The 26,526-nt window shown below is 40.2% G+C and overlaps 1 protein-coding gene across 11 annotated transcripts in view; it reads left to right on the top strand.

Moving 5' to 3' along the window:
* The window catches only part of PPEF1 (protein phosphatase with EF-hand domain 1), a 148,662-nt gene that overhangs the window by 20,840 nt on the left and 101,296 nt on the right, over positions 1-26,526 (top strand). For 7 of the 11 annotated variants that reach the window (XR_013825664.1, XR_013825665.1, XR_013825666.1 and 4 more), the window contains 2 exons: positions 4,656-4,756; positions 10,618-10,771. Coding sequence is in view for 1 of the 11 variants with exons in the window: in XM_079910172.1 (XP_079766298.1) it covers positions 10,723-10,771 (49 nt within the window). In the remaining 10 variants the exon portion in view is untranslated. Of the gene's footprint in view, positions 1-4,017; positions 4,080-4,655; positions 4,757-5,619; positions 5,846-9,860; positions 9,966-10,617; positions 10,772-26,526 lie in introns of those variants that run through there. The other 4 variants (XR_013825669.1, XR_013825671.1, XR_013825672.1 and 1 more) reach the window with 4 other exon arrangements.

Raw genomic sequence — 26,526 nt, forward strand, 5'->3', positions numbered from 1 at the left:
CTTCATTCTGATTTTTGTTTCACCTCTCCCATTTCACATTCTTGTTAAGTACATATCTACAAGAACACTCTCTTTTCTTCTGGTTAACTCCTAACTTCTGGCTGTGAAATCATCAGGTCTCAGTGCATCACTTCTTCTAGAAAGCCTTGCTTCATCGCCCTTTCTGGGGTAGGGCTCTTTCTCTGTGCCTCATACCTGTCCTATTAGAGACTTTGTCATACCATATTGCTTTCATTTATTCATGTAATAAATATCAATTATGCGCCTGGCACTGTTTTAGATTCCTGGAGCTTATATTCCAATAGGGGAGTTACTTTTTATTTGTAATTTTATTTTGATTTCTTATTTACCTATGTGTTTACCTCACCTAATCATATCCATTTTGTTCACCATTTATGTCCTTGCTTCTCAGCACAGTGCCTGCCACATAGAGGGAGCTCAATAAAAATGTGTTGAATTGAGTAGAAGAGCCCAGTGCATCTTAGTTCAGGATGATTTGATATTTCTATGGCCTTTTCCAAGGGGGAAATTGAACTCTCACCTTTCCTATTGGCTGTTTTCATACGATGATGTGCCCATTGACAGATAAATTGACCCAACTTGCCTGCTGGGGGTATAAATCTGTTTTTGAGTGAGTTAATGGTATTTTGCCCATCATTTTTTCTTTTTTCAGGCTGGGAGAACATAGCCCTGCCTAGCTGGAGGAAAGTCAGAGAACATCTGCAAAGAGGCTGGAAGCTTCATTTTGCAGACACACAAGGGGCTGACTGAAGCAGTATAGTGTAATGATCATAAGTAGAGGTTCTAGAGTCAAAGTGCCCGAGTTCAAATCCCAACTCTGCCACTCGCTTGCTGTTTGACTTCGGGCTATAGTTCCTAATGCGTAATTAGGGATAATAATAGTATATACCTTATAGGATGGTGTGTGAATTAAATAAGATTAACACCTTTAAAATTAACAAGTGACTAAAATATGGTAAGTGCTCAATAAATGTTATTATCATTATTGTGATTTGTTCCCATACATCAATGCTGGTTCATTTAACAATTGGAAGCTGGCTACAGGACTCTTTGTGGTGCTCAAAGTAACATTTTAGTGTTCTTCGTACAGTGGAAAAATATGGTGAAGTTCTTCATTTTAAGCAAATTCTAAATTTTAGCCAAATCACATAAAGGTCACAGCCAATCCAATTCATGGTCCAGAGACTGGCTGTTAAAATAAGCACCTAAATCATGAGTTCTTTCCATGATTAAACAAATATTTAGTGAGTACTGTAGGGGCAGAAAAATTTTCCCTTCTTCCCTTCTAGGTTCTTTGGCTAGTCTAATGGTTAAATTGATATAAGACAGATTAACAGGAGAAAAACAAATTAATTATGTACACATGGGAATCCCATAAAGATATGAAGACTCAAAAGGTAGCCAGATAATTGGGGCTTATATAACGTCCTGAGCTAAGGAAAAGGGTGGGGGACTGGGGATACAAAGAAAAGGAAAGCCATTCGCAGGAAGGCAGAGGAGAGGTTTGGAAAATAGAGGTTGCCCTGTAATGCAGATAAGTTTGTTAGGTAAAAAGGTATCTCTGGTAATAGTTCTTTTCCTGGTACAGGGCCCCTTTCCAATGTAAATTTAGGCAGTTGAGGGGGAGGTAAAGAACTTTTCCTGAATCTGTTGGGTTTTTGATTGCCTTTAGCTCAAAATAATTCTCATGCCAAAGTGGCATATTTTGGGTGGCAAAACCTGCTCCCCTTCAGTACCTCTTATGCATTTGGAGCTGGAGATGCCAAGAGGAATGAAATGGATCCTTTTCCTTCAGGATTTCACATGTAAAAGGACAAATTACAGCACACTTTGGAAAGTTCTATAATTGGACACACACATGGCTTTGAGAGCCAGAAGACAGAATGACTAAGTCCCCTTTGGCGATTCAGGAAAGGCTTCACGCAGAGGAGGTGACATTTGAACAACTGTATCTAGACATAGCCATCATTTAATCACGTGGATTGAATAGGCCTTTGGCTGGAAACCCAACCATATAGTGACATTGTCCACTATTTTGGGGGAGCCTGGGTAATTATATTCTCATTTACAGTGTGTATGGCAGCCTCACATCAGGTTCTAATCTTGGAGTCCCTGCCATGGAAACCTATACATTTGTATTAGCTCATAATGAGGCCCTCTGACAATATTTAATATGCTAATAGGAGTACAGAAGCCCAGAACTGCCTTTCCAGTTATTTTTAAAGTGACTCCATTAGATTAAATAGTAAGCTAGGTAACCACTTTACTGGATCTCCTGTGGTTCTCAATTGCAGAAAGGAATTGACTAAAGACCAGCTTGGGTGGGGTTATGAAATGATTATGGCTGGAGACCTTTAAATCCTAGCTCACGATGCCTAAGGCCAGTAAGCTCAAAAATACATACGCTGTGTAACCAGTTAGGAAGAGTTTGGGAGGAATATTGCTGTTGGCGCAGCTGCAGTCAGCATGAGACTCTAGGAACAAGATCACTCGCCTCTGGATAGCCTCAAAGGACAGCAGAACTGAGGCTGGTGACATCCAGTACTGACACTGGCACTTCAGTTTTTCAGTCATGTCTTCCTCGTCTTCCTTCTCAAACTCAGCAAAATCACAGGTCAACTTTCCTTTTCCGTTTTGCTGATGATGGGAGGTGAATCTCCCTCTCACAGATATTTTTTTTTACCGAGCAAGGGCTCGTGTGCCCGTGGCGCCGAAAGCCAAACTCTGACAGCGGGTGTTTGTAGCCAAGTAAGGGTTTATTGCAGGGTGCCACGCAAGGAGAACGGGCAGCTTATGCTCAAAAGACCTGGACTCCCTGATGGCTTTCAGGCAAGGGTTTTAAAAGACAGTGTTGGGGAGAGGGTCATAGGATGCATGACCAGCTTGTGGAGCTTCCTCTGATTGGTTGGTGGTGAGGTAGCAGGGTGGTGTTTCAGGAATCTCAACCTTCTGCTTCCAGCCAGTGTGGTGTCTACATACCTGTGGTCAGCAGGGAGTCACCATCCTCCGCTGGGTAAGGGGTCTTAGTTTCTGCCGAACAGCTCAGAGATATACATCAGATTATCTGTATCCCTTCAGGAGGAGCTAGGAGTCCTGTGACTGTTGTCCTCATCATTAACTGCTTGCGTCTGCTCTTTGGAACTCAGAGAAGCCTAGGAGACTAAAGCCTTTCTCTACGAACAAGAAACAGGGGACATGGAGGGGCTTTTGTACCTGGGAGGGCCCCTGCAGGGTCCTGCTCAGTTTCAATCCTCCCTTTTCTTTGGTACTCCTCAACTTGAGGGGAACAGGTGCAGGGCAAGAAAGGGAATAAAGTTTGGGATAGAGAGTTTAATCATAAACTCCACAGAGGAACTCAGTGTTAGGGGGACTCCATTTCACGTTCTTCAACCAGCAGCTAATTGAATAACTGGAAGAATAAAAATGTCATAGAAATGAATTTGCAGTATGGCACCCAAAGGTTACTGTCTTAAACCCATGCCTTTTCAAATCCTAAGGAGTAATGTTTAGTGTTCCCACTTCCTTTTTTTTTTTTTCTTGCGGTACGCGGGCCTCTCACTGTTGTGGCCTCTCCCGTCGCGGAGCCCAGGCTCTGGACGCGCAGGCTCAGCAACCATGGCTCACAGGCCCAGCCGCTCCGCGGCATGTGGGATCTTCCCGGACCGGGGCATGAACCCGCGTCCCCTGCATCGGCAGGCGGACTCTCAACCACTGCACCACCAGGGAAGCCCCCACTTCCTTTTCTTAATCGTGCCCAGGTTACTATAATGTTTCCTAAAAATGATCCTCAGTTGACCTAAAGAGTCAGCTACTAAGTGCTTTTCTGCCCTTATTTACCAAAATTTATTTTGTATTTTGTACTGATCAGATTGTTTATGCAAACAGTGACCTGGTCCCCTTGGAAGCAGTCATGTGACCACAGCGCATTACTTGAGTGCATCCGTTTATCTCTTCACTGGGAACAGGGCAGGGTTGGGGCAGACAGCTGCGGCTCACGGGCCAGCCCAGCCTCTCCTGGATCTACGGCTCTGGGTTCACCTTCCAGGCTGAAAGGCAAAGTCTGTTCGAGTTATTTCTTTGTGTGTATGCATGCGTATTTGTTTTTGTTTTAGTTTTAATTTATTTATTTGTTTATTTTTGGCTGCATTGGGTCTTCGTTGCTGCCCACGGGCTTTCTCTAGTTGTGGCGAGCAGGGACTACTCTTTGTTGCAGTCTGCGGGCTTCTCATCGCGGTGGCTTCTCTTATTGCAGAGCACGGGCTCTAGGCGTACAGGCTTCAGTAGTTGTGGCAGGCGGGCTTCAGTAGTTGTGGCTTGCGGGCTCTAGAGCGCAGGCTCAGTAGTTGTGGAGCACGGGCTTAGTTGCTCCGTGGCATGTGAGATCTTCCAGGACCAGGGCTCGAACCCATGTCCCCTGCATTGGCAGGCGGACTCTGAACTACTGCGCCACCAGGGAAGTCCCTGTATTTGTTTTTTGATTTGTTTAAACAAGAGCTCTCCCTGCAGAGAGCTGCAGAAATGTGAGATGTATGGAGCGTGTGTGTGTGTGTGTGTGTGTGTGTGTGTGTGTGTGTGTTAAGTATGTGTAGGGGGATGCTCCAGAGAGAGCTGGAATTGTACCTCTTTTCTTTCAGATCTCTGCATCCTTCACAGAGAAGTTTTTTTTCTGATTTTGTTTTTCTTGAAACACCTGGGGTGAGGATAATCCTCTGCATCGGCCAAGCAGAAGGAACAGGTAATATGTTTGTTTGTTCTTAGGTATTTTGGGCAAGCAGAAGTCTACATTATAAACATACATTGTGTAGCAATGGAACAGGAAATGTGTTCTACTTGAAGTTTATTTTATTGCTTTGCAATTTCTCAGAATGACTTTTCTCAAATATGCTGATTACAAATCAGTTGTCATCAGCTTAAAAAGGTATACAAGTGACTTTGCATTCTGAAGGGTTGTAGCCTGTTTCAGATGAACTCCATACTTGGGAAAACTCTGTGGTCACTTGGGTGAGAGCTAGAAAATGAGGGAGGGGATACTTTGAGAAACCCTTCCAGGCCCCTCATGGGTCATTGCCCACTATACAACTTCATGTTCAGAAATCTTCCTTTAGCTCCCTTGCCCTCTTGTTGGCGCAGAGGACCACAGGATTTCCATCTATCTGTAAGAAATGGAAACAGAATTCCTTGCAATGTTCAAGAATTCCCTTTAGTGATTTAGTGCTTCTGTAGATTGATCAAATTGGATCCTGAAACCAAGGCACAGCTCACTTTTTGGTGGACAGACATTTTTGTTCTTTAAGCATGAAACAGAATGGGTCTTTAGTTCTGCCACTGTTCGGCTGTGCCATGGAGTCTGATATTTAATTTCTTAGTCTTAGTTTCTGCATCTCTAATACGGGAGTGAACAACTTTCCCCTTGAATGTTGCTGTGAAGATTAACTGGAATAGTAGAAATATAAAGTACCCACTGTGCTGGGTAAATAGTCCCTTAATAAATAGTAGTGACTTTAGCTGTTATTATTATTACTGGTAAAGCGTTTTCTCAGATCTTAGCGGTCTCAGGGGAAAAGAGTCCTTTTCTCTGTGAGTCTATAATTATCCCAGAACCAGCAGACAGACACCTGTGGGATTTAACCTCTGGGAGGTCCCGGACAGTGCATTCTGAAGGAAGAGATGTGAGCAAACACGTTTTGTTTCAACACGTCAACCACAGTGGGTACCACCCGTGCATGGCTCCTCCTAACTCGTCAACTAAGAAGAATTGCTCTTTGTTCCAGTTGGTTTTTTCCACCATTGATCTTCTCATTAGCCTTTGATACAAGTCTGTAAGGTAGGTGTTATTATCCCTATTTTCTTATGAGAAAACTGAGGTGCAGAGGAATTAATGACTATCTGAGGAGAATTTAAACTCTGGTTCGTCTGACTTCTAAACTCCAGTGTCCATTGGACCAGCATTAGGCAGTTAGATTCATATTAGAGATGCATATTAACATCCAGAAAGCTCTGAAGAGTTCTGCAGTAAAGGAACCTGTTTAATCCTACTTCTCCTGAACTTATTTGATGGTGGGACTTTTACTTGTTGGGGGGGTCTTATTTCTAGAATCATAAACCACATAGAACTCCTCTTCCACAAACACACTTTGGAAAACCTGGCACTAGGCCTAGCTGCCTCCTGATTACAATCCTGTCTGATAGAACACACACCCTCAGATACATTCTGGTGGTCAGTATCGTTTCCTCCTTTTTCTTACCCTTTCATGGACCCAGGAATAATCACCAGCTCCATCTTACAGAACTCCCTTTATTCATTTAAGACCGCACACAGGAGCAAATGCTACAGTGTTCTACTGGAAGAGTAGTGGTGGAAGGGGCCTATCTAGAGCAGTCTGCCAGGGACTCCTCTACCCGGCTCTATGCCCCTTCATTATCTTTAGTCCACAGACATCAGGCTGTAGAACCTCTGTTTCAATGAATGCCAAAGAGAATGCCGCAGAGTAAGCCTGAAGACGCATCTGTCCTCCATGCTTGTGTCTCACAGTCCAAGGGGGAAGAATTAGATCTGCTCACCTCCCACTCTGGGGGCTGGGGTATGGTGCCAGTTAAATGACTATGGGTTCTGGATTTGGGTTTCTTGGGGCCAAGCTGGAGTACAGATTTCTCAAAAAAGTCAGCATCTGTAGGAAAAGCTGAGCTTCTAGCATGGGAAACCACACAAGTCACATCTAGAATGCCAGAGGCGGAGCAGAATCAAGGTCAAGGTGGCTGAGCCAAGGTGTGGACGTTCAATAGAGATGCACTTTGAAAAAAAATCAAGAATGAATAAGAACAACTTGGGGAGGCTGGGCTAGCACTTGGAGGGTGCTTGGAGACCAAGGTTGGGTTGGCTCCAAGGGCCATCTTTTGTTCTTTCCTTGTATTTTCGCCTTGGGAAATGAATAGTGGTTAAGATGAAAAGAACTACACAACGTCAAACAGTTCTCCCCCACTCTACCCTCCCCCGCACCCCCACCCACCCCCCGCCACGCACAGTGAAAACCTTTTAGCAGAAGCCTTGGAAGACTTTCCTTTTGCAGATTATAAGTGTGCCAAGGATGAGTCATTATTTTACGTTTATGCTTTAAAACCACCCTCGGTATATATTGGTAGGGGCAGCAGCACTGAGCAAGTTTCAAGCTGTTATTTGCCAAGATCCACCTTTTAAGTGGTTTATGTCACTGACTACGGCATCCTTGGGTCTTTGTGAATGCTGCAGAGACTACCCACCTCTTGAGCTGGAGAACTCCTTTCAGGCACTAGGGAAATGATTTCTTCAGAGACCTCTTTAGCACACTGTTTATCTGATGCTGACAGAGGGCAGGGAGTGGAAGAAGCTTAGATTGTCCCAAATAATGGAAAATTCCCAAATCATTTTTATCAGCTTTGCACCACCCAGGGTTGTCCTCAAAGGGACATACACTGCTTACAAACGTGCGTCCCTCTCAGCCTTTAAGTGGGTGATTGCAGTCTAGGTTGGGTAGTGTATGGGAGTAGTAAGTGGCACCTGGCCTTAACCAGCTCTTGTTTTGGTGAGAATTAAAATGAGCTGACTCTTTTGTTTTGTTTTACCTGTTACCTAAGGAAATTAAATTATTATTATTTAATAATGTAAAAATTCTAATAGCAAATTATTTTTTTCTAATAACCCAAGAATTCTAGAACAATGCTCATTTCTTTCTATCATGATTTAAAGTTTTTCTTTAAAAATGAATATATAAGTACTACCCATTTTCTGGTTTAATAAAAGGCTTTTGTGTAGTCAAATAGCATGTATCTGTGCACGAAATGATGGACTAATAATTACTTTTAGCATTAACTTTTTAAAGGACCCTGGCTTAGAAATATGCATTCCCTTATTCATTCATTCATTCATTCATTTGGCATTTATCAAGCACCTGCTATGTGAAATGCACTGTGTAGGTGCCAGAGATTCAAAGAGTATTTAGAAACAAAGGTACCCATGGAGCTTACAGTCTAGCAGAAATATATTCAAGTTTGATGCTTTTTAGTTCCTAGTGAATCTTTTATATGGACTTCTGTTTGTTGTGTAATGAATTGACTGAGGAGTGGCTGAGAACCAAATGCCTTTGGAGAGAGATTGCTTTTTTTTTCTGGAGAAAAAAATTGAGTTTGAAATATATCACTTCCTATCGTAGCGTCAGTGTTGCCTACTCAATGCCTAACTCTTATGTATTCATAAAAAGGGATAGAAAAAAATAGCATAAAGATGGAAGCAAAGCCCAAGGGAGATATGGAGAGCAGTTTTTCTCAAACTGAGATATGGGGAGTGCTTGTGTCGAAGTCCCATGAAGGGTGCACTTTTAATTGCACATTCCCAGGCCCCCTTGGACTGCTTGAATCCAAGTATTGGCAGTAAAGCCTGGGAGTCTGCATTTTAAAATAATCTCCCCTGGTAAGTTTTGTGATGCTCATATAGGAGAGCATGGATCTAGGCACTTGGAGAAACTCACCAGGACCAAATGAACTACTTCAAAGGGTGAGGAAGAACCCAGCAGACGTGTTCTCATAGGCACTGCAGATAACCTTTGAGAAATGTCTGAGAATGGAGAGAGCAGAGGTGATGAGTAAATAGTGCCCCAATTTCAAAAACAAGCAAAGAGTAGATGCCAGAAGCCACTGCCTTATAAGCCTGACATGACCTCTGGAAAAATTCTGTTCCAAACAGATGGAGTCAAAGCATTTAGAGGAAAATGTGATGATCACTAGGCATCACTATGGGTTCCCTAGAACATTGTCTGCAGTAGAGAATGGCAAACTTTGCTGCACATTAAAATCACCTGGGGAGCTTTTAACGCCCCTGATGCCCAAACCCCACTCAATACCAATTACCTCAGAATCTCTGGGGATGGGACCCAGGCATCACTATGTTTTAAATCCCCAGAGACTAATTTGGTGAGGTGCCGTCTGAGCATTGGGAGTTTTAAAAGCTCCCCAGGTGATGCTAATATGCAACAGTTTGACAGCCAGTTTGTCTATATGACTTTAGACAAGGGGCTTGGTTTTCTTGCACTTTGTGTAAATTCTGGGTAATTCTAAAAGTCTACCACCTTTAAACGTCTATAATTCTGTTATTAAAAGTAATGGCAAACTGATTTCCTTCCTTCCTTCCTTTCTTCCTCCCTCCTTCCTTCCTTCTTCTCTTCCTCCTCCTCCTCTTTTTCTTCTGCTGCTGCTGGCTAGCCTGGAATGTCAAGGTGTCAAATTATATATCTTAATTTCATTAAAATAGTTAGCGAAATTTACCAGGACGTCTCATAGATAAGGAAGTGGATGCTTACGATGGGTAAATTTACCACCTAACTGAAGGAGTAGGAGAGTGTGAATGTAATGTGTCTGTAGTAACCCTAGAGATTGGTCTGGAGTGGAATGCCACAAGGGTTTTCTGCCCTTGGAGCTGACCCTGTTAACATTTTTTACGCCTGATGTAGATAAGAGAGATATGTAAGAAATGCCTCTCAAATTTGGAAATAACCCAAAGTTTAGGAGGGTTAATTAATTCAATACATAATAGAATCAAGCCTAGCTCTGATCAGAATATCTGTTTATTAAGGTTATTGTCGTTTTAAAAATATTTCCATAATTCAGATGTTTTGCTCATTTTGTTTTGCCCCTTTCTTTCATTGAGTCGCAATCTTGCAGCGTTTAGTGTAGTACTAACGGAAAAATAGGCATGCCTGGCAGAGTCCCAAGTCAGTTGTTCTTTGACTTTGTTACTATCAAGAAATGCAAATAGATTAGCACAGGCTGGTTTGGAGTATCACGAAATAAAGGAAACATCACCCTAAAAAGGCATGAGGTGGGATTACTACAGAAAGGAATTTTGTTGAAAACTCCCATGGAGTGATTGTGGAAGATCCAATGTAACAGTCTCAGCTGAGCCATCGGAAGGCCTGGTGAGTGCAAGGGCAGACTTTGGAGGGGCCTCAGAAATGCCTGGAGAGCTTGTTTGAAAAGGGAACTTCCTGGATTCTGATGCTTTAGTTTCTGGGGAGGCCTTGAAGCCTCCTTTTTTTTTTTTTTTTTTTTAAATAAGTGCCCTGACTGATTCTGAGAAATAGTGTCAAAGAACTCATTTTGATTTGAATTTTGGCATAGTTGTATAAATATGTTGTTGTTGTCTCATAGCCATTCTCCAATTTGTGTTTTTAAAAGCCCAGATAGATTTAACTATTTTGAGCTTAAAAGCAAAACAGTTAAATTATGTCAGATCCTTTCATATCCCATTCCCTATATTTCAATTAGAAAATTGTATGATCTTACATTTCCATTTTTCTTTTCATTTTAATGCTTTATTTTATAGAGTATTGATCTGACCTAGACACGGGGAAAATGTAATTTATGTGTTGCAGAAAAGCAATGTACAGCTGCTCTGTTGCTGCTTCTGTGTTTTGGAAAATAAACCAGGATTAGACTATGTCTGATCACTTTCCATATCATATGATGAACAGCAGTTCAGAAGAAGCGTAAAATGAATCCTGCTGAGCAGCCCTTAGACACCTTGTTAACGGCCGCTTTCCTCCCTCCCTTGTGTGTCCTCCTCATCAGGATCTGTGACCGAAGTGGATCAGTCAGGAGGGGCTCCTCGCAGAGTAAAGGGAAGCACTTTTCACCCTGTTTTAGAGTGAGAAGTTGATTCATGATTTACAAGACATGGGCTGTGGCACGTCATCTTCAATGAAAGACAAGAAATCTGAGAAAGGTGAGTGCTAGGAGTGCGCCTGTCTTCCTGGATCAAAAGGGGAGAGTGAGCTGGGTTCACCCTCTGCCCCTTTCTCATTTACGCACACAGTTCTCAAGCTGCCCAGAGTGATTTTGCACGAGGCATCATCACTTGAACTGAAGGTTAAATTGGGATAACGTTGGAAACTACCTTTAGGAAGATGTAGCTTTGAATATATGATGTGCCATAAAGTATTATCTGAGAGATATTTTATGTTTGATTTGATTTCAGTTGAAAATGTACCAATATAAAATCTCAATTTAAAACTCAGTGGCAGGGAACAAGAAAGCCTCTCTGTAAATTTATATCTGTTTATTCAGTACGTTTATAAATAGCTCTGTCCATACCTATGTGACATTTGGTAGCATCATTGAATTTTTATTAGATTTTATAACTCGATCAGATTTTTTATAGCTATTCAATACAGAACTTCATGAGATTTGCTTCATGTTTTTAGAATATTCTACGTAGAATTTGAGAAATGCTAGATTATCTGCTTCCTGAAAAGTGTGTTGTTTCTGAATAGATGATGTGCCCCCCACTACCCCCATGTAATTAGAGGCTTCAGTATTTCCTTTGTTTATTTTGTACTGATGTTCTTTCTCATAGATACTAGAATCTATTTGAAACTCACTTGAGTGTTTAACGGACATAGTCTCCACATGCAAATTAAACCAGAAACAAACAAGCTGCGGTGCTTGTGTGAATAACTTGCTCTTAAACTCCATTCCTTTGTTATCTAGGTTATAGATAATTTTCCCAGTTTCTGTTCCACCTCTTGGTTTTAGCAGTTTACTCAGGCTTAAGATGCGGAGTTTAGGATACAGAGTATTCTATTCTAATTAGTGTGGAATGTTTTCCTTTGGGAATCACATGTTGGTCTCCCTCCCAGCTGACTTGTGCCAGTGAGTTAGCAAGTTAATCTCTGACAGTGGGGCAACAGGAGATGCACTAACTCTTTCAGATCTGTAAGCATGTCATGAAATAAATCTTTCAAAAGCTCCAACTGAACTAATTCCATGGTAGTAATTTATTATGAGAGTAAAGAGAGTTATTCTCTTTTTATATCTAAGATTACCCAGAGTTTTAAAAATTTAGCCAAATTTCTTAGGTTAAAAAAAACGTAGGGCTTCCCTGGTGGCGCAGTGGTTGAGAGTCCGCCTGCCGATGCAGGGGACACGGGTTCGTGCCCCGGTCCGGGAAGATCCCACATGCCGCGGAGCGGCTGGGCCCGTGAGCCGTGGCCGCTGACCCTGCGCGTCCGGAGCCTGTGCTCCGCAACGGGAGAGGCCACAACAGTGAGAGGCCCACATACCGCAAAAACAAAAGAAAACAAAACATAAAAACGTAAACGTAAATTCTCTCTTTTTGAAATACTTTTCAGCTTTTAAAATGTTGCATGCAAATGGGAACATTAACTTCAATTTTTGGATTGCTGTTTCTTTTAAATAATTTATTGAGGTGAAATTCATGTAACACAAAATTAACCATCTTTTTAAAAATAAATTTATTTATTTTTGGCTGTGCTGGGTCTTCGTAGCTGCGCGGTCTTTCTTTAGTTGCGGCGTGCGGGAGCTACTCTTCGTTGTGGTGCACTGTCTTCTTATTGCAGTGGCTTCTCTTGTTGCAGAGCATGTGCTCTAGGCACACGAGCTTCAGTAGTTGTGGCACGTGGGCTCAGTAGTTGTGACTCACGGGCTCTAGAGCGTAGGCTCAGTAGTTGTGGCGCATGGGCTTAGTTGCTCCAAGGCATGTGGGATCTTCCCGGACCAGGGCTTGAACCCTTGTGTCCTGCATTGGCAAACGGATCCTTAACCACTGTGCCACCAGGGAAGCCCAAAATTAACCATCTTAAAAGGAACAGTTAAGTGCCATTTACACAAAGTTGTGTAACCACCACTTCTATCTCGTCTTGAACATTTCCATCACTCCAAAGTAAAGTCCCTTATTTATTAAGCAGTTTCTCCCTATTTCCTCTTCCCCCAGCACCTGGCAACCACCCATCTGTATTCTTTTTCTATGCATTTACCTGTTCTGGACATGTCATGTAAATAGAATCATACTCGATGTGACCCTTTTGTCTGGCTTCTTTTACTTAGCATAATGTTTTTGAGGTTCATCCGTGTTGTAGCATGTATCAGTACTTCATTCATTTTTAAGGCTGGATAATATTTCATCGTATGAATATATCTCATTTTTTCGTCCATTCATTTGATGGACATCTGGGTTTTTTCCACCTTTTTGGCTATTGTGAATAGTGTTGCTATGCACATGAGTGTACGTGTACTTATTTGAGGCCCTGTTTTCAATTCTTTGGGGTATATACCTAGTAGTAGGAATTTCAGGGTCATATGGTAGTTTTGTGGTTAACTTTTTGAGGAAATGCCAAACTGTTTTCCTGGATCACTTTTTAATAATAGCAGCTTTATTATTCACATACTACACAATTCACCAGTTTAAAGTGTAAACTTCAGTGAATTTTTGGTATATTCATAGAGCCGTACAATCATCACCACAGTCAGTTTTAGAACATTTTCATCCCCCGCCCCCCAAACCATTAGCAGTTACTCTCCTACCCTATACCTCCACAGCCCTAGGTAATCACAAATCTCCTTTTGTCTCTATATGTTTGGGCTGTTCTGGACATTTCATATAAATGTAATCAGACAATATGGAGTCTTTCGTGTCTGACTTCTTTTATTCAGTGTTGTATTTCAAAGTTCATCCATGTTGTATCATGAATCAGAACTTCATTCCTTTTTAATGCTGAATAATATTCCATTGTATGAATATGTTACATTGTATTCCTCCAATCATCAGTTGATGGGCATTTGGATTGTTTCTATTTTTTCGCTATAGTGAGCAATGCTACTATGAACATTCACGTAAAAGTTATTATATAAAACATGTTTTCAGTTCTCTTGGCTATAGACTTATGAGTAGAATTGCTGGGTCATATGGTAGCTCAATGTTTAACATTTTGAGGAACTTCTAAACTGTTTTCCCAAGTCGCTGCACCATTTTATATTCCCACCAGGAAAGTATGAGGGTTCTTATTTCTCCACATCCTCAGCAACACTTGTTATTGTCTGTCCTTTTGATTATACCCATCCTAGTGGGTATGGAGTGGTATCTCATTAGGGTTTTTATTTGAATGTCCCTAATGACTAATGATGTTGAGGATCTTTTCATGTGTTCATTAGACATTTGTAGATCTTCTTTGGGGAAATACCATTCAGATCATTTGATGTGGTTTTTTTTGGCTGTGTTGGGTCTTCATTGCTGTGCACGGGCTTTCTCTAGTTGTGGCGAGCAGGGGCTACTCTTTGTTGTGGTGTGGGGGCTTCTCATTGTGGTGGCTTCTCTTGTGGCGGAGCATGGGCTCTAGGCGTGCGGGCTTCAGTAGTTGCAGCACATGGGCTCAGTAGTTGTGGCTTGCGGGCTCTAGAGTGCAGGCTCAGTACTTGTGGCACACGGGCTTAGTTGCTCTGCGGCATGTGGGATCTTCCCGGGCCAGGGCTCGAACCCATGTCCCCTGCATTGGCAGGCAGATTCTTAACCACTGCACCACCAGGGAAGTCCCATTTGCTAATTTTTTAATTGAGTTATTTATTTTTATATTTTTTTGTAAGAGTTTTTAAAATATTCTAGTTACAAGCTCCTTATCAAATGTATGATTTGCAAATATTTTCTCCCATTCAGTGGGTTGTCTTCTCATTTTCTTTTTCTTCTTCTTTTTTTTTTTTTTGCGGTACGCGGGCCTCTCACTGTTGTGGCCTCTCCCGTTGCGGAGCACAGGCTCCGGACGCGCAGGCCCAGCAGCCATGGCTCGTGGGCCCAGCTGCTCCGCGGCACGTGGGATCTTCCCAGACCGGGGCACGAACCCGTGTCCCCTGCATCGGCAGGCAGACTCCCAACCACCACGCCACCAGGGAAGCCTTCTTCTCATTTTCTTGATGATGTTCTTTGAAGCACAAAGATTTTAATTTTGATGAAGTCCAATTTATTTTTTCTTTGGTTGCTTGTGCTTTGGGGCCAAAGTCAAGATTATTTGTGCTTATGTTTTCTTCTAAGAATTTTGTATTTTTAGGTCTTACATTTAGTTCTTGATCAATTTTGAGTTAATTTTCATATATGGTATGAGGTAGGGATACAAATTTATCCTTTGCATGTGAATATCTAGTTGTCCCAGCACCATTTGTTGAAAAGACTATTCTTTCCCCATTGAATGATCTTGGCGCTCTTGTCAAAAATCAATTGACCAGGGCTTCCCTGCTGGCGCAGTGGTTAAGAATCTGCCTGCCAATGCAGGGGACACAGGTTCAATCCCTGGTCCGGGAAGATCCCACATTCTGCGGAGCAACAAAGCCCGTGTGCCACAACTACGGAGCCTGCGCTCTAGAGCCCGCGAGCCATAATTACTGAAGCCCACGTGCCTAGAGCCTGTGCTGTGCATCAGGAAAAGCCACTGCAATGAGAAGCCTGTGCACCACAACGAAGAGTAGCCCCCACTTGCCGCAACTAGAGAAAGCCCGCACACAGCAGCAGAGACCCAACCCAGCCAAAAATAAATAAATAAATAAATAAATTTATTTTTAAAAAATCAATTGACCATAAATGTCAGGGTTTATTTCTGGACTCTGAGTTCTGTTCCATTGATCTATATGTCCATCCTTATGCCAGTACCACACTGTCTTGCTTACTATAGATTTTGTAGAAAGTTTTGAAATTGGAGGTGTGAATCCTTCAACTTTGTTTCTCTTTTTCAAGATTGTTTTGGCTTTCTGGGTCCCTTGCATTTCTATATGAATTTTAGGATCAGTTTCTCAAAAGAAACCAGCTGGAATGTTGATGTGGATTACGTTGAATCGGTAGATCAGTTTGGGAAGTATTGTCATCTTAACAGTTAAATCATCTGATTCATGAACACAGGATAGCTTTCCATTTATTGAGGTCTTTAATTTCTTTCAGCGATGTTTTGTAGTGTTCAGAGTTTAAGTTTTACTCTTCTTTTGTTAAATCTAGCCCAAGTGTTTTATTCTTTTTGATGCTATTATAAATGGAATTGTCATTTTAATTTCATTTTGGGGTTGTTCATTGCAAGTGTACAGAAAAACAATTGATTTTTGTATATTGATTGATCTTGTATCCTGAGACTTTGCTAAACTCATTTATTAGCTCTAATTGATTTTTAGTGGATCCCTTAGGATTTTCTATTTATAAATCATGTCATCTGCAAATAGAGGAAGTTTTGCTTCCTCCTTTCTATTCTGTGCCTTTGATTTCACTTTATTGCTTGACTATCCTGGCTACAGTCTCAGTCACTGTTAAACAGAAAAGCAAGAGTAGACTTCCTTGTCTTGTTCTTAATCTTAGGGGGAAGGCATTCAGTCTTTCACCTTTAAGTGGGATATTAGCTGTGACTTTTTTGTGGATGCTCTTTATCAGGTTGAGGAAGTTCATTCCTAATACTAGTTTATTGATTGTTTTTTTTAAATTAAAAAGTGGTATTTAATTTTGTCAAATGCCTTGTCTGCATGTATTGAGATGATCATGTAGTTTTTGTTCTTTATTCTATGATGTACTGTACATGAATTGAATTTCAGATATTGAACCAACTCTGTATTCCTGGCATAAATCCCACTTGATCATGGTATATAATCCTTTTTTTTTTTCTGTTTGCAGTTGCCACCTGGTTTTATTGAAGAGGTCTTGCATGCATTACCTTTATAAACTCTATTTTTTTCTCTTTAGTTGAAGTATAGTTGATGTATAATATTATATAAGTTTCAGGTAAATAATATAGTGATTCACAATTTTTAAAGGTTATAGTCCATTTATAGTTATTATAAAATATGGGCTATATTCCCCATGCTATACAATACATCCTTGTAGCTTTTTTTTTTTTTTTTGCGTTACGCGGGCCTCTCACCGCTGTGGCCTCTCTCGCCGCGGAGCACAAGCTCCGGACGCGCAGGCTCAGCGGCCATGGCCCACGGGCCCAGCCACTCCACGGCAAGCGGGATCCTCCCGGACCGGGGCACGGACCCATGTCCCCTGCATCAACAGGCAGACTCCCAACCACTGTGCCACCAGGGAAGCCCCTTGTAGCTTATTTTATACATAATAATTTGTACCTCTTAATCCCCTAAACTCTATTTTTTAAAAAATATTTATTTATTTGGTTGCACGGGGTCTTAGTTGTGGCAGGTGGACTCCTTAGTTGTGGCAGGCAGCCTCCTTAGTTGCGGCTTGCTGGCTCCTTAGTTGCGGCACATGGGCTCCTTAGTTGCAGCTCACTGGCTCCTTAGTTGTGGCATTCAAACTCTTAGTTGTGGCATGCATGTGGGATCTAGTTCCCTGACCAGGGATCGAACCCGGGCCCCCTGCATCGGGAGCACGGAGTCTTATCCATTGCACCACCAGGGAAGTCCCTAAACTCTATTTTTTTTAAACAAGCACTGTTTTACTTATTCCTGAATATAATACACCTATATTGATGATGCATGAAAATACTGAGAAAGCACAAATGCTCTGAACGATAAATGTGGTTTTATATAACATGAAGTAATATGTATGATGGTTTCATTCATTCATTCTGCCAGAAATACTGAGAACATAGCAGGCACTGGAGTCTCTGTTCCATGCTGAGAATTTACAGGGGAATATGAAGGACGAAATCTCTCCCATTTTAAACATGAATCCAGATAAAAGCATTGAGGGGTCTTCCTGGTTACGTGGAGACTTTTCTTGTAATTTTGGGTGTCTTGATATCTTCTGCCAGCGTTCAGTAGGTATTCTTTGAGAATTGTTCCACAGGAAGATGGATTTTTGATGTGTTTGTGAGAGGAAGTGAGCTCCATATCCTTCTATTCTGCCATCTGATTCCTCTCCTACTTTAGACTTTTGAATGTTGTGAGGGACAGACTTTATCTTAGATGATTCCTAGTTTAGGTTAACAGATAGATGATCAGAAATGGAAACTGATTTCAGAAAATAGCGTATCCTTGACACTTTTGTATTCTGATCGTATATGTTATGTATAGAGCTCTTATTATAGAGTGTAGCTTCTTTCATCCTTGACACAACATTGTTACCATCATCTTAGGAGAACACCACAGGAAAACTTCGTATCGTTTCATGAGTTGATCTTGTGGCCAAGGTTATCTGATGTTTCTGTGAGCTTTTTTTCCCTTGAATTCCTCAGTGGTCATAGTGAGGTGTGATTGACATTGATCCCTGTGCTGGGTGATCACATAGCCATGCACCTTTGAACTTCTTCAAGTGAGCAAGTGGCCAAAGGTGCACATTGAGGCATCATGGCGGATGGACACCAGCCTCCTCCCAGTGCTGGCAGGTGGTCTGAGCTTTGTGGCCGGTGGGAAGCGGTTTATGAGAAAACATGCTTAGGCAAGGCTACAGGAAGGGTGCGAGCTTCTGTGCCCTCTCCAAGCCACCATGAGTTCACCAACCTGGAAGCTCTCTATGTAATCCTTTTTATATGTTACTGGATTCAGTTTGGTAGTATTTTGTTTCAGATTTTTACATCTGTATTCGAAAGAGATGTTGGTCTCTATTTTTCTTTTCCTGTGATGTCTTTGTCTAGATTTGATATCAGGGTAGTAGTAGCCTTAAAAAATGAGTTGGAAAGTATTCCATCTCTTCCATACTTTAGAAAAGTTTGTGAAGAATTGGGATTAATTCTTTAACTGTTTGGTAGAATTTGTCAGTGAAGCCATCTGGGCATGGGCCTTTCTTTGTGGGTAGTTTTTTGATTACTTATTCTACTCTTTACTTGTTATAGGTCTATTCAGATTTTCTATTCTTCAGTCATTTTCAGTAGTTTGTGTCCTTTTAAGAATGGGTTCATTTCATCTAAATTATTTATTAGCACATACTTGTTCAGAGTATTCCCTTATTCTTTTTATTCTTCCATTATCTCTTGTTGAATATATCAATCAATGTTTATTATAATTTCATAATAATAAATCTGCTGAAAACTGATATACTGTGTTTACTTACATTTACCATAAAAAGTTTTTCTCATTCAGAATATTGTAAGATATAGAAAAGCAGTTGGAAATAATTAATAATTACTCATCAGTCTACTACCCAGTTTTTTTGGTATAGTATATATGTATTTTTTTAGTGTATATTTTTGATCACCCTAAATGATAATTTTTTTGTAGCCTCGCTTTTGGCACTAAGACATTGTTATGTAAACACTTCTCAAGTTGTTATAAATGTTTTGTAAACATCATTTTAGCCATTACTAAATGTTTCATTAGTGGATAGGCCATAATATAGTTAATTATTCCTCTAATATTGGACTTTTTTTTTACTAATATAAACAACACATTGAAGAATTTCTTCATGTAAATATTTTTCCTTATTTTGGATTATTCCCATATTCAAGTGATTAGACATGAAATTTCTGTGTCAAGGGCTGTGAATGTTTTGAAAGGTCTTGATAGAAAATAATAGTTATTATTTCCTTATTACTAACTGTATTCCAGAGAGTGTGCTACATATATTTTACTTAATCCTTACAATAAACCTGAGTAAAGTGTTATTGCTTTTTGTACTGATGAAGAAGCTTGTGCTCAGTAAGGTAAGCACTTGTCAAGGTTATATAACTAACAATTGCCGGAGTTGGGATTTGAACCCAAAGTGTTCTGACTACAGTGTTTTTTGCCGTCAATCATTACATGCTTTTATCGTGCCTTCCAAAGTTGCTGTTCTTGGAAACTCGCTTTAATTAAATGTACTTATGTAAAGTACCTTTTATTTGCATAGTGCTTTTATAGCTGGACAAGTCCTTTCACATACATTTGATCTTCACAACCTGTGAAGGGTTGTTCTCAAATTGCAGAAAAGGAAACTGAGGCTTTGAAAGGCAAAGTGATTTGCTTAAGAACACATGGCTAGTAAGTGGCAGAGCCAGGCCTAGAGCTTACTTCTGACTAGTGTGAAGGGTTTTTCCCTACGTTGGTCATTCAGCCCCAGCACAGTTCTCTGCCTCTGGAGTATCATGGCATTTTTGAGAAAGAGTAGCCTGCATATAAAATTGAGACTATCCCTTTCTTATGGGCTATCCCCCTTCCGTGTAGAGAAGTAGCATTGTTGTTGTATTATTATTGTTGTTATTTTTTGATTCTTTTGTGATATGCAGTAGGGAAGAGAGTAATAACAGCTATCATTTATTGAGTGCCTACTACATTTATTATTTCTATTTCTTGCCAAAACTCTTGGAGGAAGCTTTAATTAATTTCTTTTTCCACGTGAAGAAATCGAGACTTAGAGAGCTGCCCAAAGTCATGTACTAGTTGATGGCTGAACCTGAATTGGAACCAGCTTTGACAGTTTCCAGAGTTCATGCTCCTTTTGATATGCTGCCCTGACTTGTAAAATTGGAATTTATCCAACACCCAGAAATTAAACATTGCAGTTTCCTTCTTCTGAACTTCACTTTACACTTAAAATTTTATACTGATGGGTTTTGAATTAATAATCTGTTGCCTTTTTTTTCTTGTAGACCACGTTGAGAACACTATATTTTCTTTTATTTTTTCCCTTGAGACCACTTAGAAATGCATTTATTCATTTTCTCTCAGTGCTGCAAAGGCTACCTAGCATTTTTGGTTTTGAAGTTTGATTCTTTAAGCTATGACAAATGGAAATTTTCTCTAATGGACATTGTTCTTCTAAAAAATATTTGTTCTGTATTTTTGCTTAAAAATTTAAAAATACTAAGCAGCAATCTGTTAAAAAATAAAATTCAACATAGCAAATTTGAAGATCTAATTGACTTTATTGAATGATTCATGAATCAGGCAGCATTCCATCTAAAAAATAGAAAGGAGCTCCAAAAAGCTGCAGAAAAGGAGAGGTTTTTAAAGGCAGAAAGGGAGTGGGACAAGGAAGTCAAAAATGAAAAGAATGGAATATTTCAGGCAAGTTCATCTTCCTTTGGGGGAAGACAGGGGTCTATCAGGTTGATTACCTCACTAGTGCTGGCCAGGAAATTCCCCACTGGATAAGATTACATTCCTAGGAGAGGCTGAAACTGCAATTAGGTTAGGTATTAAGTCTCAGTTTGATGACATGGAGCTTAGCACAAGTAACTCCATTTTGGGCCTGTTGTTTCTTTTTTAACAATGCCCCCTTTTTCATCAGACTCTCAGCCTGAAAGATATGATAAAAATGTAAGATGTTAGTGCCACTCCCAGCTACTGCTCTGAGTTCTCACGATTTTTGTTGATCTTTTGTGTGCTATTCACAGATCATAATGTTATTTGCTTAATCTCTGTGATACACACAGGCCACAACTTCAGTTTCACAATTTTTAAGTTGGTCATTCTCTTTATTCCTTTTCTGATGTTCCGGTGTTAGGGAGATCATTTGCTTGGTGGTGAGTGGCTGCAATCACGCATTTAAAGCTTTTGAGAGGGGACTTCCCTGGTGGCGCAGTGGATAAGAACCCGCCTGCCAATGCAGGGGACACGGGTTCAACCTCCGGTCCGGGAAGGTTCCCACATGCCGCAGAGCAACTAAGCCCATGTGCCACAACTACTGAGCCTGCGCTCTAGAGCTAGAGCCCGTGTTCTGCAACACGAGAAGCCACTGCAACGAGAAGCCTGTGCACCGCAACGAAGAATAGCCTCTGCTCGCCACAACTAGAGAAAGTCCGTGCACAGCAACAAAGACCCAACATAGTCAAAAATAAATAAAATTAAATCTTATTAAAAAAAAACTTTTGAGAGAATACAGTGTAGCAGGGAGACTACTATGATTATGATAAGCAGGATAATTCCCAGTGTTTGGAGTGTACTTCGAAGCTGTGGTCCCCAGGACCCAAACCAATCAAAATCAAATAAGTCAAAGAAAGACCCTATTGAAGGAGTCACCTTTTTAAGTGACTTGTTCAGTGATCGTATGTAGCTGAGTTTCAACTTCCCCAGAAATGTTAATCCAGGTGCAACAGGTGGTGTTGGCCACAGCAGACACCTCCTTGCAAAGCTAAAAGATAATCTAGGGTTATCCAATGATCAAAAACAACTTGGGCCAGAGAGTCTAAGGATTTTCACTGAGCAGCTATTGCTTTATCAACAGATTCTGCAGTATCTTCAAGAGTTAAGGAGAGGTTCCTGATCATAGGCTCCTTTGCATTTACTTCTAACCAGGGCAGTAGGCACCTGCCAAAGAAAGCAAATCCTGAATCATGAAAGCCTCCTGGTAGGTTCTTTCTAACTTGACAGTGCAAATTCAGGAGAGTTGACCAATGAGGTGTCTCTGTGGACAGTTAGGGGCACAGTTAGGTAACCGAAGAGGCATTGCCGAGTTATGCGCCAGCCATCTAGGTATTCATAGGCCCAAGGAGAATGATAATCACCACAGACAAAGATAAATCCTGTCAGGGCACAAAGCACTCCCACTAAGGTAATACTATAAATGAACAGATCAGTTTTTTTGATAATGACAAATCTAGCAGTGAAAAGTTACCCCCCCTTAGCAATGGGCTGGGAGATACAGGTGATGGTGTTACCTTTCCAAGGCCAATGCCAGGGTAAAGGAAAGAAAGAGAAGAAGAAAGCGTTTCATGTTTAAAGTATGAAGTCTTGATCCAGCATCTTGGGAGGAAGCAGTCCACATTGATGTCAGCTACTTCTCTTCTTCGTCGATTTGGTTTGGAGGTCTCTACCATTTGTGCAGGGCCAGATGTCCGGTGGAGCCTTCTTCAGCTGTGAGATGTGTCCCCAAGGTTCAAGTTCCTAAAGGTTGGCTGCCATCTGGGTAGTGAGGAAGACCTGGTATAGTCCATTCCAAGGAGATTCAAGGGCAGTCTTTGTTCTTAGTGATTCCAAATCAGAAGGGTAGGAGAAAATTGGAAACATTCGTTTGGTGAGTTATAGCCAGGTATTTGAGGAAACTAGAAGAATTCAGGATCTGGTCTAATTTACAGGTATTTAACAAAATCTCAAAGACAATTATCAGGATTAGAATCTAATATCTACAAAGATGCAAACATAATCTTTATAACTACCTCCATTTTTAAAAAAACAAAGATAATCACCGTAAAACTAATTTATTTGCGTTATACTTGGCCTGATTATTTACATAGGTGTAGCAAGCGTAGTGCTTGACCATATGAGTTCTTTTTAAGACTGCTTTGCTAGAACCTTGTAGTAAGGTACCAGGTCGATTTTTCCAAGGGGCTTTATTGGCTCCATAAAGTCAACCTTAGTTCTTTAAAGCTGTCTGGTCATATCTGAGTCTATGTACATCTCTCTCAAATATAACATTCCAGTTAAAGTTTTGGTAATATAACCGGTGTTTCCAATTGTGTCCTGTTGCAAGGAGAACAGATTCTCATTGGACTTATGTAAATAACTAACTATTTTGCCATAAAAAGAATATTCAAGAGTTTCCAAATTCTGGAGGGATCAGGTAGGGAGAAAAAGTAAATGTTTCATCTTTGTTTACAAAAGTATACTTTACCAAATTGTTGTAAGTCATAGATAACTTAAGAGAAAAAGTTTCTTCAAATCTGGAAAAACAAAACATTAAAGAACCAGTAGTGCTTCAAGCAAGAAGGAATAAAAATTATAATCACCCTTTTCAGTTCATTCAGTCCCATATTATTAATTCTTGTTCTGCTTTAATCCAGTTTTTTTCCATTAGTTCTAGAAATTCTTATCCAGTTCAGTTTATGATCTTAAAGTTATCAGAAACTTGTGTTTGCTGGAGTCCTTTCCATGAATCTCCTTGAAGATGAGGCACTTTTGCAGCAACATTTTTGCAAAAGCATCTGAGTTAAAACAATAATTGTCTATAAATGACAGAAAACTTAAAAAAAATGCCCATTGTTAGAGTTCTGATGAGAGTTTATTATAATAGAATTAGCAAGGAAATTGGTTATTTCTGTGACACTCAATATTGTAAAATGATAACTGGAATTATGATGATTACATTATACCAGGACATACATATCAGACTTTAGGAGTTGCATATAGTTTCTGGAACACTTATAACATATACCTGTACAATTACAACATAAAGGCTTAGTATTACTTTTTTTAAAAATAGATTATTTATTTATGCTTTAGGTCAATTATGAACTTTCTTTTTATTTTAGCATTATATGGCTTGGCAAATTTATAAATACTTTTTATAATTTTTTATACTTTTTATAATTAAATTTTCTCTTAGTAAATTTCTCAGCATGGCAGAAACCATGTTTACTAGGAGACCCAAATATCTTTAGTTTCCCTGTAAAAGGAAGCCCAAAGTGGATAAATCTATGTTCAATAATTAATATTTCAGTATTCTATCTTATTTGGAAATGATCTGTCTATTCGTTGACTGTCCATCATTTAATTTAACTTAATTGGCAAAACTTTAAGTTTTCAGGTTACCAAAAAGATTTGGAGAAACCGTTTAAAAAGTTCACCTAAAAACTTTTATTCCATTTACATCTATTCAATTTATTGATTTCACTTAATTTATATAAGTGCTTAATTTCTTTGAGCCAATTAAATAGAGCTCTTTTACAAATTAATTTTGGCAATACCCTCTGAAGGTAGAAAATACCATACATCTACAATACATACATAGACACACATAAATAGACAGTTGCAAACAGGGACCTTATAGCTTCTGTTTTAAAATTACTGCCATGAATCAAGTACAGTAATTGACTAGTTGTAAAATAAGTTGAATGAATCTAAGTTGTTTTTCTGGTAGATGGAACAAGTTAAGGTTATCTGCTCCGATGGCTAAAGCATTTTTTACTAATATTTTGGGGGAAGACACTTAAAAGATTTTTTATTTGCCTAGGTTTCAAAGGACCATTTCCCCTTTCCTTTACATTCTGATAAGAATTACCTCCCTGAAGTCTGTAGAACATTTGTATCTCAAAGGTACAGAAAAAGAATACCAGTTCCTCTGAGGAGTACTTTGGTTTCCTAAGGCCAGATTGTTTACAATACTTACAAGCTTTTTGAGATAAATAGGAGAGATTTGGGGATTGGTAAAAGGAATAGGTGGACTGTGAACTGCCTCTGGAGCTATATTTCTAGTTTTGCAAAGATTTGTAAGATAAGGATAGTTGCTCTCAATTCCCCAAAGAATTGGGTTGCAGCCTAAATGACCTCATAGATCGATCCTCCTATTCAGCTACATTCTACATTATTCTTAATTTGCTTTTTCATATATATATATATATCAGGGACAAGATTTCTAACCAAGATGGAAATTAAAAGATTTCTATGTTCCGGGGCTTCCCTGGTGGCGCAGTGGTTGAGAGTCCGCCTGCCGATGCAGGGGACACTGGTTCGTGCCCTGGTCTGGGAAGATCCCACATGCCGCGGAGCGGCTGGGCCCGTGAGCCATGGCCGCTGAGCCTGTGCGTCCGGAGCCTGTGCTCTACAATGGGAGAGGCCACAACGGTGAGAGGCCCGCGTACCGCAAAAAAAAAAAATTTCTATGTTCTGGACTTAGAGCTGTTTTCCTTTGGAAGATTTTGGTAAATTCTTTCACAAAGGCTTTAGAAGGTTTTTCTTTCCTTCTGGGTGCATAGTTTCATTTTGGTTTAGTGGAGGACACCTAAAAGAAATATTCCTATCAGACTCTGAATATCATCTTCCAGTTTCTGACCAACTTTTGACCACAGAGCTACTTAAAAAAAAAATCCTTTTAAATATCTTGTCAGTTTTCAGTTGGGACAAGCAGTAAATATTTCTGGTAGTAATGAACAACCCCTTGCACTTAAGAGGCATCCCCAAAGAAGGTGCAAAAACTATTTTATTTTCTTCTCTTTTTGGGTACTACAGACAGAGATCTGGGAGAGCTGACTCTGGTAAGAATTCTCACCCTTAGCTGGCTTCTGCCAGTTTTCCCAGGATCCCATTTGCAGGCTCTGAGGGGGGTTTAAAGTAGAGGGTGTAGCTCCAGTATCTACCAGATGTCAAGGTTTTTCATTAATTTAATTTTAGTTTCCCTTAGCTGCTTAAGGGGATAACATAGCAGTTTACCATGAAGGCCCTCAGAGTCTCATCAACTCTGAGAGGGGTCCATATGGGGGCCCTCCTTCAAGGGTAGATATGGGGGTATATGTAAGGCCTATAACTTGGCAGACTTTCATTTATGGTCTGGTAGTCTCTTTAGGAAAGACAATTTAGACTGAGGATTACTAGAATGAGTACTCAAATAAAGGACGATAGAGGCGAGTAGTAAAAGTTGCGTCTGTCTTGCAATCTTTTGTTTTAGGTACCTCTTGTGTCTTTAATTTTTCATTAGACTTTTTCAATGAATTTTTCAATGAAGCTATTCTGGGGTCCTGAAGCCTTTTGGAAGGTTCTACGTACCAATTAAAATAGATGTCCCATTCAGTTTGTTTAATTTGGGAACCCTACTTTCAACTGAACTTCATTTTTTTCTTCCTTATCAGTCATCCATTTTATACACATCAGTGTATCCATGTCAATCCCAATCTCCCAATTCATCCCACCCCCCCACCCCCCGCGGCTTTCCCCCCTTGGTGTCCATACGTTTTACCTCTACTTCTGTATCTCAATTTCTGCTCTGCAAACCGATTCATCTGTACCATTTTCTAGGCTCCACATATATGCGTTAATATACAATATTTGTTTTTCTCTTTCTGACTTACTTCACTCTGTATGACAGTCTCTAGATCCATCCACGTCTCTACAAATGACCCAAATTCATTCCTTTTT

The sequence above is a fragment of the Stenella coeruleoalba genome (genome assembly GCF_951394435.1).
Source record: "Stenella coeruleoalba genome assembly, chromosome: X".
NCBI classification, from domain to species: domain Eukaryota; kingdom Metazoa; phylum Chordata; class Mammalia; order Artiodactyla; family Delphinidae; genus Stenella; species Stenella coeruleoalba.